The sequence below is a fragment of the Carlito syrichta genome, unplaced genomic scaffold, assembly GCF_000164805.1.
Source record: "Carlito syrichta isolate Samal-C Ts95f unplaced genomic scaffold, Tarsius_syrichta-2.0.1 Scaffold308151, whole genome shotgun sequence".
Lineage (NCBI taxonomy): Eukaryota > Metazoa > Chordata > Mammalia > Primates > Tarsiidae > Carlito > Carlito syrichta.
The window spans coordinates 98,743-118,997 of NW_007252247.1; the positions used below are offsets into that span (position 1 = coordinate 98,743).

Here is a 20,255-nt window from a genome sequence, read left to right on the forward strand (position 1 = left end):
TGGGCGACAGAGTGAGGCTCCAACTCAAAAATAAATAAATAAATAAATAAATAAATAAATGGTGAGCACTCACAAAACGCTTATTTGAAGACTTTTCAGGCATTTTTATAAAAAATATAAAACATTGAGGACATTAAAAATAGATTAAGAATGAAACATTAGGGACAGCTAAGGCTCAGAAATTGATTAAAGTGTGTGAGCACGTACCGAGAATAAGTATTCTGTTTATGTTCTTATTTTATTTTTAGATAATCAATACAAAAAGGTTTTTTAAAAAAAAATAATTTGTGTAATATACGTGAATGTGTTAATGTGCTTCCGACAGTATTTTTATTTTTAGAAATATGTTGTGAATAGGGCAACTTAATAGCCTCCTAATTGAATAAAATCAAATCATTGGTCAATAAATGTTTTAGAGAAACATGGCTTGAATTGCTTTAGCTCTCTTCTTCCCTCTCAAAGAAGTCCTGGTTTGGATGAAAAAATTATATGACATCCATTCCAGGGGCTCTTGAAGTGCAGTGACTTTGAAACTTGAACATGACCCCCAAGTAGCTGTCTCCTGCATCCTTGCAAAAGGATCTCATCTGTTTCATCATTAAGAGCAAAAGAACCTCCTCACATTTTTTTATATCAATATTTACATTTTGATATAGTGGGGTACAATTAAGGGTTGGGTATACAAATATGCTTCGTTCAGGCACCCTTGTTGATAAGGGGTGTCTCCCCGTCCCCAGACAGATATTGACTACTGTTAATCCCACCTCCCTTCCCCTCCCCCCCATAGTTTCCTACCTTTTCTTATAGTATTATGATGGATGTTCAAGGTCCGCTATATGCGTGAGAACATGTGGTACTCAGATCTTTGTTTCCGTGAGAGGTCACTCAGGATTATTGACTCTAGTTCCATCCAGGTTGCTGCGAAGTTCATGATTTTGTTCTTTTTTTATGGCTACGTAGTATTCCATCGTGTATAGGTACCACATTTTTTTAATCCAGTCCTCTTTTGATGGACAGCATGGTTGCTTCCAGGTTCTTGCTATTGTGAACAATGCTGCGATAAACATACGTGTGCAAGTATCTTTTTTATAGAGTGATTTGAGTTCTTCAGGGATATTCCCCATAGGGGGATTGCAGGGTCATATGGGAGGTTGATATTTAGAGCTTTTAGGAACCGCCACACTGTTTTTCCACAGTTTGCACTAGTTTGCACTCCCACCAACAGTGTAGGAGTGTTCCCTTTTCCCCACACTTTCTCTAGCAACTGTTATTTTTTGAGTTATTGATAATTGCCATTCTGACTGGAGTTAGGTGGTATCTCAGTGTGGTTTTCATTTGCATCTCCTTGATGATTAGTGAGAACCTCCTCACATTTTTGACCGCACAGGTCATGTGTTTGGGCTGCAGAGAGAATACACTACCTTCTTGAAACTTCAGGGGGCAGTGGAGTTCTGGTTACTGTTGGACACCCCAGGTCCTCTGGAAAGGGCACTTTGGGGTCCCTGGGAGCAAATGGGGTCATCCAGGTGGCTGCTGCTCAAAGGCACGAGCCAGGGATGCCTCCTTGACCTCAAAAGTTCTGAAAGCCCAGTCACTGGGATGGCCAGGCATCGGGGACTGGAAAGTGGACACACCGGGGCTGGTTGAGAGGTCCAGCACCCAGACCACCTTACACAACCCCAGGGAGTGTGACTTCAGAAGAGAGACTCTGTCTCAGGTCACTCAACTTCAGCAGCTAGCGGGATTAAGTAAACGTTGAAGAGTGACCAGGGATCACCCCAAGAGAGGAAGCACTTCAGTAGCTTTGGGGAAGAGGACAGGCGTCAAGACAACCCCCCTCCTGCTCCTGGTTGTCCACCTCCACCTGCTTCCTGCCTTCCTCCTGGCTCCAACCACCATTTCCCTGTCTCCCACCTGGTTCCCTTCCTTGGCCACTAGTGTAGTGACTTCCTTCTGTTGGCCATCTTGACCCTGGACCTTCTCCTGCTAATCTCTCTGGAGTGCCTCACCCAAGTACTGCTCCTACAGTCCACCCCCCCCCCCACCGAATCAAATTCCTATGGACAGTTTCCCCTAGAATATTCCACTGCCCTATGAAATTCAACTTATCATTTCTACTCCAAGGACAGCAGGATGTTTCTCATAGGGTTCATGAGGTCATTTATCTCACAACCTCAGATGGCTTATCACGCTTCATTGGAATTCAGTAAATAGTAGCTCATATTATTGCTTTATGCCCCAAGCTAAAATTCTTCTTTATCCCCACACTGGAGCCCCCCATTCTCCTTGTCTCCGCTAATCAATGATGTACCCTCCCATGCCACCTCCTGAGATGGAAATCCCAATACCCTTGATACCCTACTTATCACCCACATTAGCTGACTGCTGCTTCCATGGGTTCTAACTGAAATCCCTCTCAACTCCTCTCCTGTCCACTCTCATTGTCCCTGGCTTACTCCTTCTTAGACCAGTCCATCTCAAGTGTTAATGAGTATGAGAACTGCACAGGAATCTTCTTAAAAAGTGGCAGACCTGAGATGGGCCTGAGATTCTACATCTCTAACATGCTTCCAGGTGATGGGTGAGGTCTATAATCATGGACCACCCTGGAGCAACAAAGGCTACCATGTGTCAGGAGCCGATGGCCAGATTCTAGGGCTGCCTCTCAAAAACTTGAATGGCGACTCATAACCAATGTTTTCCAGCTTCAGTCCATATAAACTCATTATTTCCCAGATCTTCAGATGTCTTACATCTGGAGCTGCGCCCAGGAATGGACGTCTTTCCTAAATGGTCACCTCTGATTCTAATAATGTAGGTTGTGATGGCAATGGGCCTTTAGGACCAAGCCAGACTCTAACAAACACAGCATTCCAGGGCTGTCTCAATCCCACTACAGACCTTTTATCCTCCCTCATCTTGGCTTCCCTCATGTGCCAGCGGTCCAGCAGACCAAACCATGAACTGCCTGCACAATGGGTCCTGCTGGGGCATCCTCTGTGCCTCTGTTCCCCCTGCCTGTCTCTCCCTCGGCCTCCTGTTCTGGACAACTCTCTCTGCACCTCATTCCTGGGAAACTGCTCTCTCACCTTTGTCCCTTGGCACTGTGACCTCTTCTCTGGACCATGGGAGTGGGATATTGGGTCGGCTTCCTTTCCATCTGTCCTCCCACTTCAATGAGCCACTTCAGGGCAGAGACGGGACTATGTTCATCTTTGTTTCTCCAGGGTCTAGCAGGCTGCCTGACCCAAGTTGTGGCCCAGTAAAAAGTATTAAGGAGGCCTCAGATGGAATAAAAAGACATTTCTAATCGAATTGATAGCTGGTTGGCTTTTGAGGGGAGTAAAAACAAAATCTGCTTTGTCAGAAATAAGCTTTTTTGATCATCTCAGTTCTGGAGATCACATGCATTTTGTATCCTACATACTTAGCATTTGGTCGACTCACAACAGATACTGATTAAATACAAATCCTTAAAATTCTGCGTGATTACCATTTTAAGCGTTATGCTTGTACGGATTTGTGTCTGTGCTTACCAGGTCATTCGTGTGAGCCCTGTGAGAGTGACTGACCGGGGAATGTCAAGTTGTTATTGGTCTTGAAATATAAGTGGGATAGTAACAGGGCTCCAGATTGTGGGACAAGTTTTGAATTCCGCAAAGTTGATTGCCCTCTGCTGGTCACATCGAAAAAAATCACCTGCTGCTGCAGGAAGCACTTCCAGACCTCAGTGTGTAATACATGAATGAATTGATCTTTGCCTTTCTCAAGGGTGTCAGCCTCCTCTGAGATCATGGAGCATTTGGGGAGGAATGTTGTCAAATTAATGCATGAAATGAGAAAAATGCTTCAACTAGGAATTCTGCATCACTGGAGTTGTGTTAAAACAATTACTTCCCAATCAATTACTCTGTGATTTACTTGAGTATATTAAAAGCATCATGGCAGTGTGCAACAAAGATTTAAAAAAAAAAAAAAAACAGTGTATGCCAACATGTGCAAAGCTCTATGGCATGGAAGGACTAGGACAGAATGGAGGTGGAGAGAGAATTTTGTCTCCAGCAGTCCTAGGTTCAAATTCTGTCTCTTCCACAATTTCCAGCCCCGCTTTGGCCCAGTTCCTCATGCTTCAGGAGCCTCTGTTTGTCAGTTTTCCTGGGTTACTGTGCAGATAATACCACAGAAAGGGCCCAGCACACAGTAGGTGCTCACATAGCGAAAACTATTTGTGTGGTGTGTGACTCGTTTTATAAAGCTAAAAGGTGCATTTTGGAAATTAAAAAAAAAAAAACAGGAAATAAGTGAAAGTGTGATTGTCACTCTCATAGTTGTTCTGGGCTAATTGTTACAATGTGCTCGTAATGATCTCATCTTAAGAGTAGTGATTACTGCAAAACAATTAGGATTTTTCCTGCTCATTCGGATGTCTTCTTTAATTACAAGCATTAGCGTTTCACGTGCAAGCAGTCACAGGAATGAATATCTCTTGGCCTCTGTCCTGAAACGGAGTCTGTTTGCATCCCCAAGGGAGGCTTTTGTGCAAGAAAGTGCTGTCGGTGGGGACAAGGCACCCCAGCCTGACCTGGACAGGGTTCAGTGGATGGGAAAGAGAGGGAGCACATCTCGACATGTCAGCATTGTCACCAGCAAATCCCATTCAGCAGATACTACCACCCACCTTCGCCTGCCAGTGAACCTCTAGTGAGAGTTTCTGCACAACCAAGCAGTCAATGTCACGTTTACTGATGAGCCAAGATTTTTTTGGCAAGGACAGCCCTCTTTCAGGTCCCCTCCTGCAGGTTCAGAGAGCTTTCCTGTCTTCTTAATAAATTCCTGCTTCCTAAAAAAAAAAGATTTTTTGGCAAAATGAAGTCCCAGGTCGCGGTCTGAGGTGACCGCCTGCGGGTTCCATCATGAAAACGTCTTTTTCTGTCTTGAGGCACTTCACAATCTGGGCTGCCACGGGCCTCCACCCATCACCCCAATAAATACTCACCTCTGCTCCCAAGGGTCCCCACCGGCTCTGTCACGATGAGCCAACCGTGGCCTCCTCCTCACGGAGGGAATTTACCTCCAGTTCACCTGAGAGTTTAGACATGGGCACAGTCAGATGTGATACCCATGGAAGCTTCCAGAGCTAGAACAAGAGTGTAGGAACAGAGGAAGGCCACAGCTGGGCAATGAGGCTTCTGAGCCAAACTGTGAAAGGATCGCGTTTTCCCAGGCAGAGTGAAAGGGAAATGAACAAACTCTGGAAAGCTCTGTTATTTCGGCCTGTGAAAGGACTTTTTGGCCAGGTGTGAAAGGGAGGTCAGATCCTCAGGAGGCATGGAGGGCTGATCGTGACAGGTCCAGGATGCCAGGCTGGGTCACCCAGATGAGACTTCTGCTAAGTGGTGTGGACAAGGGCCGGGGTCTGGGACGTAATCCAAATCCCTGCTCCACCCTCTGCAGAGCTGGGCCTCTGAACCTTGGTTTCCTTCTTTGCATGAATACATGGAGTCATGGTAACTACAATGCCCTGGTGTTGTGAAGTCTCAAAGAAACCATCTGGGCATGTGGCAGGTAAAATTGTGGGCTCAGAGGAAGCCCTGATATGAAGCTGGCTCTTACCATCTCACCGTCACGTCTAAGCATGTCCCTGTCTCTTTGCAGGTCCACCATGGAGCCCCTCTGTCCACTCCTGCTGGTGGGTGTTAGTTTACCGCTTGCCAGGGCTCTCAAGGGCAACGAGACCACCACCACAGAGAGCAACTGGACCACCACGACATCAGGTAAGGTCCCATCCACCTCGCAATCGGCTGTCCTGCTTGCCTCTCCGTTCTTAGTGTGTTTGCAATATTTTGTGCCTATAAAAACAGGTGGGCTAAAAATGCTAGTTTAGTATCTATTTGTTTAGCAAAGCTTATGTTCTGAAGGCAACACATCTACACCCCCTACTGAAAGTCAGAGTCAGCCTTGGTGAGAAGCAGAAGAGCAAAAAGGCTAAAAATCCCCCCAGAATCCCACTGTGCCAAAAACTAGCCATGAACAAACACAGACCAGGTGATCAGGGAAATATAAACACGGACAGTTAATGTAACTGACAAATGTAAATGTAACAGTTAATGACAGTAATTAAGAAATTAAGAATTATTAAGAGATGATTAAGAATTACTGTCAGGCTGGGCGCGGGGGCTCAAGCCTGGAATCCCAGCACTTTGGGAGGCCAAGGCAAGAGGATTGCCTGAGCTCAGGGGTTCGAGACCAGCCTGGGCAACTTGGTGAGACCCTGTCTCTACAATAAAAAGGTGGCTCAGCCTGCAATCCCGCGCCTTTGGAAGGCTGAGGTGAGCAGATTGCCTGAGCCCGCGGGTTCGAGACCCGCCTGGGCAGCAAGACCTCATCTCTCCAATAAATCAAAAAATCAGCCGGGCATGGTAGCGCATGCCTGTAATTCCGGCTACTCTGAAGGCTGAAGCGGAAGGATCGCCGGAGCCCAGCAGGTCGAGGCTGCGGTGGCCGGGAGTGGCCACTGCACTCCAGTCTGGGCGACAGAGTGAGACTCCAACTCAGAAAAAAAAGAAAAAGAAATAAATAAATAAACCAGGCATGGTAGCATGTGCCTGTAGTTCTATGTTACTGGAAGGCTGAGGCAGAAGGATCGTCTGAGCCCAGCAGGTAGAGGCTACCTGTGGCTGTGAGTGTGCCACTGCACTCTAGTGTGGGTAACAGAGTTAGACTCCGCCTCAAAAAAAATTATTGTTAATATCTTAGGTAAAATATTGATTAGGTTTGTTTTGAACAACAGCAAACAAGAATCCTGCTAGGTGCAGTGGCTCACGCTTGCAATCCCAGCACATTCTGACCTCGGGAAGTCAAGGCAGAAAGCTTGCTTGAGGCCAAGAGTTTGAGACCAGCCTAGACAACATACCAAGACCCCATCTCTCCAAAAAAAAAAATTACCCATGATGTATGCCTGTAGTCCCAACTTCTTGAGAGGCTGAGGTACCTTGAGTCCAGGAGTTAGAGGCTGCAGTGGGCTATGATCACTCCACTGCACTCCAGCCTAGGTGACAGAGTGAGATCCTGCCTACTAAAAAAATAGTAATAATTTAAAATAAATTTAAGAAAAATAATACCTTCTCTGAGCAATGTTGTATTAAAGGATGTCTGCACGTAAAGCACTCCCGGGCACATAGTCATCAGCATTGACTGTATCTTACCATGGGTAAGAGGGGTGTGTCCTCATTGGACAATGACCTGGCCAGTCTTTTACTGCTCAGATAGTTGACTTTTCAGTATCCGCTTATCTCCCTCTTAGACAGTGCCCCGCACAGAGAGAGACCCAGGTCCCCAAGAGAGTTCAGGGTCCTCAAGGAGTTGACACAGATTTCCTGGGAACCTCCATGCCTTCCACAGTAGACTTCTAGACCCCTCCATGGCTGCCCATATCCTCCCGCGTCAGTGTCAGGAGGAAGCTGTGACCAGCAGGGGCTGGACCCTCACTCTGCCCTGGGGCCTAGTGCCAGGCCTGCTGCATCCTTTCTCTCTCCAGCCCCAACCCTCAGGGACAAAGCGCTGATGACAGCTCTGACTGAGTGTCTCTCTGGGTGTTAGCCAGGGTTTGCCTGAGAAGCAGAACCAATAGGAGATTATATATATAATACACACACATATACATAGCCTATACATAGATGCAAATATATAAATATGTGTTTATCATAAAGAGTAGACAAATTTATTATTTGTTATATAGATAATATAAATATATTGTTATAAGGAGTTATCGGTACATATATCTTTATTACAAGGAATTGACTCATCCGATATGGAGGCTGGCAAATCCCAAATCTGCACGGTTGATGTCCCAGTCGTGTCCAAAACTCTATAGGCTGCTGTGGGTTCAGGACGAGCTGATGTCACGCTTCGAAGGCTGTCAGGCAGGAGAAGTCTCTGTGACTCTGGGTAGATTCCCCTTTTTGTTCTGTTCAGGTCCTCAGTTGGTTAGCGGGGTCCCACCCTCATTAGGAAGGCCATCTGCTTGACTCAGTCCACCTGTTTAAATGTTAATGTCACCTAAAACACTCTCACAGACACATCCAGGATGATGTTTGAGGAAATGTCTATGTGAGCCTCCGTGGCCCAGTCAGGTTGGTGTATAAAATTAAGCTTCACACTTGGCACAGCAATACTTAGGAAAGACAAAAATGACCTCCCTCCCTCCAGAAAAACCTTGTAGAAGCAGCTTAGAAGTTGGTACCATTCAGGCTGGTCAAGGGTTCAATCCCACCAGCTCAAGGACCTCACATGATTTTCTAGCCCTGGACGAATGTCCTCCAAGCGCATCTCTGGACCCAAGAGGAGGCAGGAAGTGAAGGTTCCTCACTGACACAGCCCCCAGCCAGGAGAGCAGTTCTAAGGGCCCATCCGTCATTTTCCCTCCTCATCTTGAAATCCCGGAGAAATCCAAAACCACAAAAAAGAAAGACCAGATGCCGCCAGCAAACTGCATGTGCCATGTTGCCTCTTAGCAAGCCAGCCCTCCAGGTGCTGGTCATGGGCGGTGTCTCATCGCCTGGGGCATTTCAGACTGCCCTGATCATGCTGAGTCCCCATGCAGGCAGAGAGGAAGCTGGCAGATGTCCCCATCCACAGGAAGGCTCAATGAACTACGTCACCCACAACCCTGACCTGTCTTCCCAGGGCCAACCAACTGGCAAGCTGCCTGGATGTGCCTGTTCACATCCAAGAGCCATAAAGGCCAGAGCATCCGTTTGCCCCAAAGTGAGGAAGAACCTGCCAGAGCTCTGCAGACACTCCTGTAGGTGGCACAGTGAGCAGCGTCGAAATGCCATCCACTCCACACCTGGGGGTTTTCAGTGTACTAGAAAACAGAATTCTTTACTCATAAGATTGCTGTGGACGTGGGGTGCTACTTTCAGGAAGGGGGGCTGTCATGTGACCTCGGCAACCAGAATAGAATCAATTTGAAACTCACACCTCGGTACAACTTCCGCTGAGGCCTCAACTTGCTTAGCTACGGCCATTGGTCACACAAGCCAGAGTAGAACGGGCCCTGGTTATAAGATGCAGACAGGCTTCTGCGGCCTAGCACTCTGGAGGGGAGCCTGACCTCGTGCTCTTTAGATCTTCATCTGATGCCTGAAAGGAATATGAAGTATCCTTTGAGATGATAACACATGCCACTTAGTACCAAAGTAACAGGAAATTGTTTCATTTGCCCCTTGAGCAAAATGCGTTCAATAGTCATCAAAACACTTTCTTTCTTTTTTTTTGAGTCGGAGTCTCACTCAGTCGCCCAGACTGGAGTGCAGTGGCCGCTCCGGGCCACCGCAGCCTCGACCCACTGGGCTCCGGCGATCCTTCCGCCTCAGCCTTCCGAGTAGCTGGAATTACAGGCGCGCACTCCCACGCCTGGCTGATTTTTTGATTTATTAGAGATGAGGTCTCGCTGCCCAGGCGGGTCTCGAACCCGCGGGCTCAGGCCATCCACTCACTCATTCTTTTACACAAGAGTTTGAGGGTAAATATTTACAGATGATAGAATCAAATGTTATTACCCATATTATAATCCTCAAAATTTAACATGTCAAAGAACATAGTAGGAAACTGGGTAAAGAAAGAATATAACCAGACAAAATACAAACATCTAATTAATATGCCACTACAAATGGAAAAATGCTCAACTGTCTAGAATTAGAGAAGAGCAAATTAAAATGACATTATCACTTTCCATATTAATGGATCAAAATGAAAAGGATTGCCCGTATTCAGGAGAACTGAAATTGCACCATTGTACACGATAGGTGAGTGTAGACTTTGGAAACTGTGGCTGGTAACTTGACAATTCCATTAAAACGCCATGCACAAGCACGCTGACACACAAAGTCCACTTTTAGGAGCTATCTCACAGAAACACTTGCGAGATCCACAGACAGAGAGAGAGAGAGAGCGGAATTGTAGGTGATAGCAAAATGGTTGGAAGCAACCTACGTGTCCCTCCTATTTTGGTCTATCCAAAAAATGGGATCCAAGCAGCTGCTAAACAGAACGAGGAAGCCTGTCTGGCTGACCTGGAGACTCTCCAAGACAGACAGCAGAATAAGCCAGGCCCTCATGGAACTGTCTCAGTGGTGTATTTCATTTGCTTTTGTCATATTTAACATGGCTATATCGGGACGTCTTAAAATTGGTACCACTTCATAGTTATAATTAGTATCATTTTTTTTTCTTTCTTCATGATTCTTTAAAATAACAGTACTTACAATCCACAAAGCCTCAGAGGATATGAGAGAGTAGCATGAGTCTATTTATTTGCCAAAACCGCATATTTATGAATGTAAATGTACAGAAGAAAATGTCAGAAAAGATGCACTTTGAAACTGAGACTAGATTTAATTCTGGGAAAGAGACAGGGCTCCTGAACATTGGAAATCGTAGGCAGGAGTGTGAGTTGAGACCTTCAACCATCCATTTGCAGACCTATCCTTGAGTGACCCTCACCCTCCAGTGCGGACATGCTCCATCTCTGGGGTTCCCAGGAAAAGGAAGACTCAGGCGAAAGGAGGAGAGACAAGGAGGAGAGGAAAGCAGACAGGGAGCCCGGTGAGAGCAGAGTGCTCTGACGGAGCTGAGGCAGTCTCTGGAAGACCCTGGCTGTTATGGGAAGCTTGGAACCAGTCTCCTGGCAGAGGGCACTGGGTGGTCACTCTTTAGCCAAGGCTGCCATCTTCCTGGTCTCCTCCCAACCCTCCCTCAAGCCTAAGACTTTCAGTTTTCCAGACTGGATTCTATGTCAGCAAACACAAATACACGCTTGTGGCAGGCGTGCGATGTGTGAAATTGATGTGAACGCACGTACACCCTTAGCTTTGAGCGTCAGCTTGACGGTAATGCAGGAAGAAGGCTGCTTCCGGTTGACGGTGCTGAGTACTTCCTACTCAGGAGAGGTTCCCGTCTGCTCCTCCCTACTCTGACCCTTGACCCGCTCCGCTCCACGCAAGCCGCAACAGCATGAAATGAAAACAGAACGTAACTCTGGAATTTCTTCCGGAGTTGGTGCCCGGGGGATACTGACCAGGATGTAGGGGAGTTTTGTTTTGTTTTATTGTTTTTATTTATTTTTTTCTTTCTGGTTCATACTCACTGTTTTACAAAATTATATTTAAATTAAATTACTTACCAATATTTAGAAATCAGAAGAGTTTTACATAAAAATATAAATCTTTGTGAGAAATTTGAGGAACTAGGCCACCTTCCGCTTGGCCCCAGTGGGCTGGAGCTGAGAAGTGGCTACCCCTTGTAGATAGGGCATGGATTCTCCCAGCTCCCCAGGGCCGCACCAGAACTGCCCACCCTACTCAGAGATGTTCCTACCTTATCTTGGGAAGCCTTGGGGTTTGTGATCTCAGCCCCTGCCCTCTGGAACAGAGGCAGCTACTAACGAATGGCAGAAACCAGAGCCAGGGAGTCCACTGGTCCCTGTGACTCATCACTTCTGCCCATGTGGGTGGCCCCTTTGGGGCTTGGAACATTCAGCCCTGCCCTCTATGGAATCACCCATGTCCGTCACTGCAGCCTTCACTGCAGGCATGAACGTAGAGGCTGGACTCTAGTTTCCTCACCAGAATCCAGGGAGAGCTTCCATCCTCTCTCTCAGAACAAGAGGACCCCACAAACTGATCAGTTGGGTCACCACCTGTGCAGAACTGGGCCCAGAGCCTGACCTCTGGAGATATACAAGTGGGGAGTTTTGCTGTGCGGGGACCCAGAGGAGGGCAGGTGAACTTGGGTACATGTGGAAGGGAGGAAGGGGAAGGGAGCCAAGCTTTGTGGCTGCCTTTGGCTGGGAAGGGACTGAACCAGGTCAGGAGTTGCTGGAGCAGCCAAGCCCTCTCTAGGGCTGGGCTCTGCTCTTCCCTCAGTGTCAGGGGTCTCCCTCATCATCCAAGGCTTAAGTTGTTTGCGAGGCCCTAGCAGGGTGGGGAGGGTGCTCCCCGGAGCTACAGGCATGGAAGCTTCAGGCCAGCTTTCTTCCCAGTGATGCTCTGCAGTGGACAGGGCAGGGCAGGAGGCGAGGTCTGGAGCAGACCCTCCCAGCCGCTCAGCCTGACCTTGTGTGGAGCCAGAAGCAGCCCCACTGGGCAGGGGCCATAGACACCATAGATCTACGAGACCACTGGACCCCTGAGCACTGCTAGCCAGATGGAGGGGGCATTGATGCAGCCTAGAAGGAGGGTACGTCAGGCACAGGTGAGCTAGATTGAAAGTACCCTCGCCTCGTGGCAGATGACACCTCCTCATGTGGAACAGCTATGTCCTCCGTGACCTTCCACATCTGATGGTCACTCAAGGCCTTAGCAATCATCATTAATTAGGAATGTATGCACAGACCACTTACAGGGTACCAGAGTCAGTGGCAGAACCTTAGAGGTGGAGGGATGGCGGAGAAATGCCCCGTCGCTGTCCCAGGGAGCTCACAACCTAGGGGGTAAGGCAGAGAGCCATGGAGGCCACCTTCAGAGCACACGTGAGAGTGCAAGGTGATGGGAAGCCTTCAGGGCTGTGGAGTCCTCCCAGCGCCCAAGCATCCATGAGGGTCCGAGCTGGCCCCAGGGAGAAAGTGCATGGAGCCCGCACTGGGCTCTGGGGCTGAGATTTTGTGCCTCTGGGACCTCAAAGAGTTGATGACCCAGTTGTTGCTTTCAGGCGGCTTCCACAGAAACAAGGGAGCCCAGGCAGCAGCTCTGAGGACCTGTTCACTCATGCAGAGTAGGGTCTGTCCTTTGAGGTATCTAACGCCCCTGTGGGTCCACAGAAGAAGAGCCCCATGGGCTTCCTGGAGGAGGGAGCCTTTAAGGTGGTCCTGGAGGAGTGGGAGCATTTTGGTGAGGAGGGCAAGCTGAGGAAGAACAGGAAGAAAGTTAGATGTTGGGCTAGTGGGTGGAGTCTGAGGGTGGCAGTGAGGTCACCAGTGCCCATCGGAATTTGGACTTACAGGACAGGGACAGGTCCTGGGCAGTCGTGAGACCCCTGAGCTGAATCCAGGGACGTGGATCTCTCTCTGGTTAAGGAATGTCAGCCTGGCAGGTGTGGGGTGCTAAGTAAGAGAAAGTGTGGCACCTGGTGACTTTTGACCTCAGGCAGGTGGACCAGGGAGCTGGAAGCTCTGGAATGCCAGCTCACCACGTGCCAGGCCCTCAAGGCCTGTACCCAGCCAGGGGCGAGGCTGCTTTCCTGTGTCCTGAGCTCCTGCCCAAGCTGGCACACCCCAGCCAGGCACAGAGCTGCACCGAATCAGACTCCCACTGCTGTCCCAGGACAGCACACAATTCTGCCTCCTTAGGGAAAGAGACAGTGCCCTAGGGGCTCAGGGGAGACAGGCAGATGGGCCAGCAGGCCCCTCGAGAAGCCAGGAACTCACCCCTGTTGTACCGTCCCCAGGGGACCTTGGACAAGTCACGTCACCCACTCCTCAGTCCCAGTTTCTTTCTCTGTGTCAACAGCAGTGATTGATCACCTGTCCCCTTGTGGGGTATCCATGGACACCATCGACCGGAAGGTGGAACCACCTTGCAAACTGTAGGGTGGGGCTATGGTGTGCAGGAAGAAGGGCTGGTGGAGAGGGCTGCTTTGCACACTGTTAAGTGCGGGGCCCTTCCTTGCCTCTCACCTGGTGTCCTTCCCCCCTGCAGGCCCCCCGGACCCCGGGGCCTCCCAGCCGCTGCTCATCTGGCTGCTGCTACCGCTGCTGTTGTTCCTCCTCTTCCTCTTCCTCTTCCTCGCCGCCTACTTCTTCAGGTAGGAGTGTCCCCGGGCGCCGACTTGCCCCAACCAGCTCAGATGAGGAAATGAGCCTTCTCAGAGCTGCGGGGCGTGGGCCACACTGCAGAGGAGGGCCAGGAAGCCGGGCCTGGGGGACTTGGGACAGCGGGGCCTTAGGGCGGCTCAATCATGAGCAGCAGGAAGAGTTTTTCCCGGCTCACCTGGTGGGTATTGGTGTGCCAAGGGCTCTTGGCAGTTTGGAAACCCGGACTCCCTGAAACCTAACGAGTTTTGTGCCTCCAAGGTTCAGGAAGCAGAGGAAAGCCGTGGTCAGCACCAACGACAAGAAGATGCCCAATGGGATATTGGAGGAACAAGGTACCAAAACCCCCCTCGGGCTGGGGCCTGGGGGAAACAGGCTCTCTCTTAGCAGACAGAGGGTGATGTTCTTTAACATGTGACGTAACTTGGAACTTCTTCTGGCTATGTGACTTTCGGCTGGCTTTATTTGGTATTAGGCTGTCATTTATAAGTGTAGAATTTCACTCTTTTAAAACTGAACTTCAAGGATCCTTTTTCTTTCTGGTGTCACACAGACGTTTGAGACATTTCAGTTTGTGGCTTTTTTGGAGAGACTGTTCATATCCTGTCGTTTTCACTGGGTGTTCATATATAACTTCGCTTTTCAACAAGGCCTTACCGTCATTCTAAGATAAGACTGTCTGGCTCACAGGCTAAAGTATTCAAGGGGAATTGTACTGTTTTAGGATGAAACTGAAAGAAGTGATTTGTTCTACTAAACTACTAAGAGTTTCGTGTTTACAGAGGCTCAGAGTCAGTTGGGGGTCGTCTCCAACTTTTAAGTTTGAGGTGCAGTTTCTCACTTGTCAAGGCAACTTACAGAGGCACATTGTTTTTCTTTCCACGCATCAAGGGGACCAAGAAAGGTGTAGAAGGGAGAGGCTTTAAAAATATTGGTTTGTACCAGTGACTACAACTTCCCGTCGTCAGATCCCTACCTGGTTGTACCAGGGTGGGTGGGGGAAGACACATGCGGTCAGACTTACATAGAATTTTAAAACCAATCCTGAAATAATAAAAATGATATCAGCCACGAAGGACCCAGCTGAAATGCAGCTTTGAAGCGCATTTCAGGAGTGGAATGACCGGGGGCGGGGGAAGCCCTGTGGGCTCATCTGCTCTCTTCTTTCATTTGGAGGCGTGAGCCTTGGGTGAAGCTTTTGGCTGGGCTTCAGAATGGCTTTGCACGTGTGACAGTCGAGTTACCACGTTGACTTTGTCAGTATCGGCTCGTTCTCTGAGAATAGAGCCCCATGCCCGTAACTGCTCGTCTTACCTCTCACTCAGAACTTGTGGGAGCAGCTTGTCCAGGAAATCCCTGGAAAACCAGCCTTTCTCCTTCTTCCTACCCCGGACCCCTCCCCAAACAAGGATGGTCTTTCCTATTTCCCTTGGCGCTCTTGGGGTTCGAGGAACCAGGCCTATTTGTTACAAAGAAAAGGAGGCCGAGAGAGAATCACATCCTAACGGATTTCCAGTCTGTTTGGAGCTTGCACCCAGAAGCTATAATTCCTCTTCTCTAGTTCCAAACCTGGCACCCTGAGTTGGACCACGAAGCTGCCTCAGATCCTTTGTGGAAGGAGCAGGGGCTGGAGGGAAAGAACGACGGGAGGGAGGGTGGGTGGACAAGTGGTCTGGGGGAGAAGGGGACAGGGTATCTCCGATGAGGGAAGCAGGTGACACTGGACAGAGCGATGCCCATCACTTACAAATACTGTGGGTGCCTCATAGGAGGCAGGTGTGTGGATTCAATTGCCCGGGGCCTGGCTGATGCTTGACTGTGTGACTTGAGAGGACTGTCACTCCCTCCAGCCCTGTCATTTCTTCGGGAGTGTGGTCCCTCCGTTGGGTTGATGGGGCGCCCCTCCAGGCATGTGGCTCAATGGGCCTCGTGTTTTTGATCCCACAGAGCAGCAGCGAGTAATGCTGCTCAGCAGGTCGCCCTCGGGACCCAAGAAGTTCTTTCCCATCCCCGTGGGGCACCTGGAGGAGGAGTTCCGTGTCCGGTCGGCTGATGACTGCAAGCAGTTTCGAGAGGAGTTCAATGTGAGTGTGGGAAGCTCCCCTCTGTGAGGGTGTCCCGGGGTGCACCCCTGCGAGAGAGTATCACCCTCCAGGAGGAAGCATCCCAAAGACCTAGCACCCTCATATCAATGATAACACTGTCCCCAAAATGGTGCGATGCCCCCTCGCCAACGCTTGTTCTCGAGCTTTGTGAAGGCTCCTTCCAGCTCCGGCACTAGAGCATCTAATTGAAAAATGTCCCTCTTCTGAACTGCCATCACAGCATCCATCAAGCAGTCATGGGGGTGGCCTTGAGGGACACTAGCTCTATGTGCTATGTGTATCTCTGTAGGTGAGGTGGATGGGATGGCTAGGTGGATGACGGGTGGATGGATGATGGATGGACGAGCAGAGACACAGAAAGACAAGCGGAAGTGTTTTCTTGGATTTTGCTGGGCCTCGTTGGCCTCTGATCATGTTTGAGTTTGGATTTATGCATCTTCCCCTTTTTGTACCCGGCTGTGTGCTAGATGAGGACAGGCCTTCAGCGGGAGTGCTGGCTGGTCCTGACTGCCTGTGGCACACATGGGTTAATCTCCTTGAAGCTGGCTTCCACCCTTGCGGAAGGGGGGATGGAGATGGGCCTGTCTTACTTACCTCGCAGCTGGAATGCGAGGCTCAGACCGTGGATTTTGCAACCAGCAAACCGTTGTGCAATTGTTCTGTCTGAAGATGGCACGATCTCTGCTGCAGACATGTGACTTCTCACACAGAAGCAACCTGGGAAGGCAGGGGACGGTGATGGCACATTGACACTGGACGTTGTTTATTTTTTTAGCACAAGCTTCATCTGCCTTTTTCGTGCTTCCCTTTTATTGTTTCCAAAGATGTCCCCCTTTTGGGTGAAATTAGGTCATCTTGAAAGACAGCTCCAAGCACTATTGTTTTGCAGTCTCTCAGCCTGACAAGAGAAGTTAATTCTCTACTTTCAAAATAACCATCCAAGTCTGCAACTAGACGATCCCCTTTCCTCCTTATCTCATTTCCCCTTGAATTTTTGTTTCTCCATGGGGTGGGCGCTGCTGGCTATGCTTTGCCGATGAAGGGCTCTGAGTCAGAACCAGCTGGGTCTGCCACCAGCTCCAAAGTAGGGGCAAATCCCAAAGAGGGGAAGCCGGAAAAGGGCGAGGCGGGAGAGGTACGTGCCCCAGACACGAGATCTAAGAAAACACCAAAAGCTCAGTAATCAGGATAAGTCATATTTTAACGTAATGCTTACGAATATAAAAATTAATGTCAGCAGTTCATGGTGAACAAAATCGCACAACTGTAAATGAAGACAGGATCGGGCCAACTGATTTTTTTTTTTCCTGTTGCCCCAGGCTCCAGTATGTCTTGTCACCACATGATTCTGATCTTGTCATCATCCAAAAATTTGACATTTTAGTCCCCGTGGATTTTGTGCCTTCATTTGGATTTTTAAAAAATATTGCATTCGGATATTCTTCCTCCTGGTTCTTGAGTTTTGGGGGCACTCCTTTAAATTTTGCACCTGGAACACACTTCTCACCCCACTTCAGCCTCTCAAATGAAGACCCGAGCCCTTCTGCTCTGTGGCCGGCAGGGTAGAGACACAGTATAAGGGTAGAACACTGGTCTTGCCTCTAGGGGATCCCGGGTGAGCTGTTTCTTTGCTTCTCATCCCAGTGAGGGACTGGCCATCTGCTTGCAGCACCCCTGCTCTGGGAACATTGGAACTAGTCACGGCCTACCCACACTTGGGCTCGGATGGACATGTGTGAGACAGGCTCCCAAACCTCTGGGTTCTCTTTTCTTCCCTTCTGATCTGAGCCCTCTCTCAGAAGTTGGGAAAGATTAGACACAGGAGTCTTGAGGTGGTCAGTCCAAGTGAGTGTGGGCACGTCTGTATTGCTGATCCAAAGTTCAGGTAAACTCAGTGAGGACCTAAAGCGTTTGGCACCGGGGTCAGTACTGGTGAATGCTTGGAGAGGTTGGGCAATTTAGTTCATCTCTGCCTCAGTTTTCTTATCTGTGATAAGCCTTGTCTCCGTAGGATTGTGACAACATGTAAACAAGGTGAGATAACACGTAAAAAATGTCCTTGTGAGGACGTGCTTTGCAATCTCCACCCTGCAACAGTAGAAGGCTATCCTGGCAAAGTCTGCTCCCAGGTCCCAGATCAAGCCCTGGAAAGGAAACACCATTGGGCCAAGGAAATCTCCAGACAGAATCTTCCTGTCTTCATCCCAGCAGGTTATTTCAAGCCAGGTGCCTGGGGCTGACCTATCAATAAATGCTGTAGAAATGCACAGGGAAGCGTCACCAGCAAAGATTCCCAGCACAATTAACAAACAGGTCGGCACGGTGGCTCAGTCTGTAATCCCAGCACGTTGGGAGGCTGAAGTGAGCGGATTGCCTGAGTCCACGGGTTCAAGACCCGCCCAGGCGACTTGGTGAGACCTCGTCTCTACAATAAATCAAAAATTAGCTGGGCGTGGTAGTGCGCACCTGTAGTTCCGGCCACTTGGAAGGCTGAGGCAGAAGGATCGCCAGAGCCCAGCAGGTCGAGGCTGTAGTGGCTGGGGGTGTGCCACTGCACTCCAGTCTAGGCAACAGAGACTCCAACTCAAAAAAAAAAAAAAAAAAGAGTAAGACTCCAACTCAAAAATAAACAAACAAACATCCTCCCCTGGAGCTGGCTGGAACAGTTAGGGCCCCTCACAGAACTGTCCACACCTGGCTCCTTTTCCATCTTGCTGCTGCCTGTCCAGACCGCACCCCAGGGCTCTCTTATTTTCCCTGGGTCACCGGAGCATCTCAGAGATGCGAGACCCAGTGTAGTGCTGCCGAGTCCACGCGGGCGGTTCTTCTGTGTGCTTGGATCTGGGATATGTGCACAGACCACGATGCTTCCCCCACCCCATCTGACCCCTTGTGCAGCCAGGGAGAACCTCCCTGTCTTCACGCCCTGCATCGGGGGCCGTTGCTGAGACAGTCCAGCCAGAGGTGTCAGAGCTGGTCCATCCTTGACACTCAGACTCCCCCCCAGAAGCCTTCTCAAATTCCTTTATCTTTTAATTGACTTTATTTTAGAGCCATTTTAAGTATGCAGAAAAATTGCCCAGAGAGTACCGTTCCCATATCCCCACCTTTTCCCTGTAAGTGATTTCCTCTACTATTAACACTTTGCACTGTGTGCTATACTCACTATAATAGATAAGCCAACACTGATGCTTCGTTGCTCACTGAAGCCCAGACTTGGAATCTGTATGATGTTCGCTCTGTGGGTTTTGACAAGTGCACAGCATCGTGTGTCTACCGTCACGGCATCATTTCATGGCTCCTTTGTGTTTCCAGTGCTGGGGTCAAAGAAGCATCTGAGGGTAGAAAAGGAGAAGGCTCTAGCGTGTTTCCGCAAATGCAATGCTTAGATTAGGTCAAGAAGGTCAGTATTAAGAATTGGGAACTCTGGGAGGAACATCTACTTGTGGCTGAAACCAAGCAAACTAAGCCGGGAACCACCTATGGGTCTTGGAGAAGCGCCACCAGGCTGATCCCTTCACATCGGCCCTGGGAGCCTCGGCTTATGGCCGTGGGGTTTGATGGTCCCAAAGCAAAGGGAAGACAGTGGCCTAGGTTGCTCTGCCATGAGCACCAACTGGTAGAGGCTGAGTCTGCAATTGGAGAAGCTTCCTGCCCTGGGAAAGGGAGGTTCAGAGAAATCAGGCCTTGAGCAAGTCCAGGGCTGTGTGGCTGGGATCTAGGGCATGCCGTGAGGCCCGCCCCACTTTCCTGGGGTCTTACAGGGGACACGGGACACCCTCACTTTTTCCCATGCTTGAAGAAGTGAGCACCCTGCTCGTGGCCCGAGTGCCAGCTGCAGGCTCTTGCCAGGTGACCCTTGACAAAATCGACAGCACCTTGCCTCGACCTTCAGTTTCCTCACCCATAAAACAGGGGCCATCCTAGTGTCACCTAATAATAGGTGAGTTGTGAAGCCTGGCACATTGCAAGCACTCAATAAATATTAATGCTTGTTATTCAAATCTGAGTGGCTCTGGCTTCCTGCAAATGGTCAGGTCTAATGTCAAAGGACATGCCTCGGGGGTTCAAAAGACTCTTCACACTACGTGGCAAGGAGTAAGCAAATGTAGAACAGCTGGAGCCCACCAAGAGTCAGGCAGCTCCAAGCGATAGAAAGAACCAGAAGTCAGGATGTCAGGGTTTAGACACAACTGCTGCTTGTCAGGGATAGGGCCCCGGTGACATATTTTTTTCACACCTCAACTTCCTCATGGGAGGTCAAGGGTGGATCAGGGTGATACTTCTCAAATGCTGTGTGCACTGAATCCCCAGGGATCTTGATACTCTTTTCGTGGTAC

At 49.3% G+C, this 20,255-nt stretch overlaps 1 protein-coding gene across 8 annotated transcripts in view; it reads left to right on the plus strand.

Moving 5' to 3' along the window:
- PTPRE (protein tyrosine phosphatase, receptor type E) overlaps positions 1 to 20,255 on the plus strand; it is a 100,403-nt gene that overhangs the window by 44,773 nt on the left and 35,375 nt on the right. For 3 of the 8 annotated variants that reach the window (XM_021716065.1, XM_021716066.1, XM_008065072.2), the window contains exons 2-5: positions 5,656 to 5,774; positions 13,698 to 13,803; positions 14,072 to 14,145; positions 15,758 to 15,894. In XM_021716065.1, coding sequence (XP_021571740.1) covers positions 5,663 to 5,774; positions 13,698 to 13,803; positions 14,072 to 14,145; positions 15,758 to 15,894 — 429 coding nt within the window. In that variant the 5' untranslated portion in view covers positions 5,656 to 5,662. Of the gene's footprint in view, positions 1 to 5,635; positions 5,775 to 13,697; positions 13,804 to 13,936; positions 13,992 to 14,071; positions 14,146 to 15,757; positions 15,895 to 20,255 lie in introns of those variants that run through there. The other 5 variants (XM_008065073.1, XM_021716070.1, XM_021716067.1 and 2 more) reach the window with 4 other exon arrangements.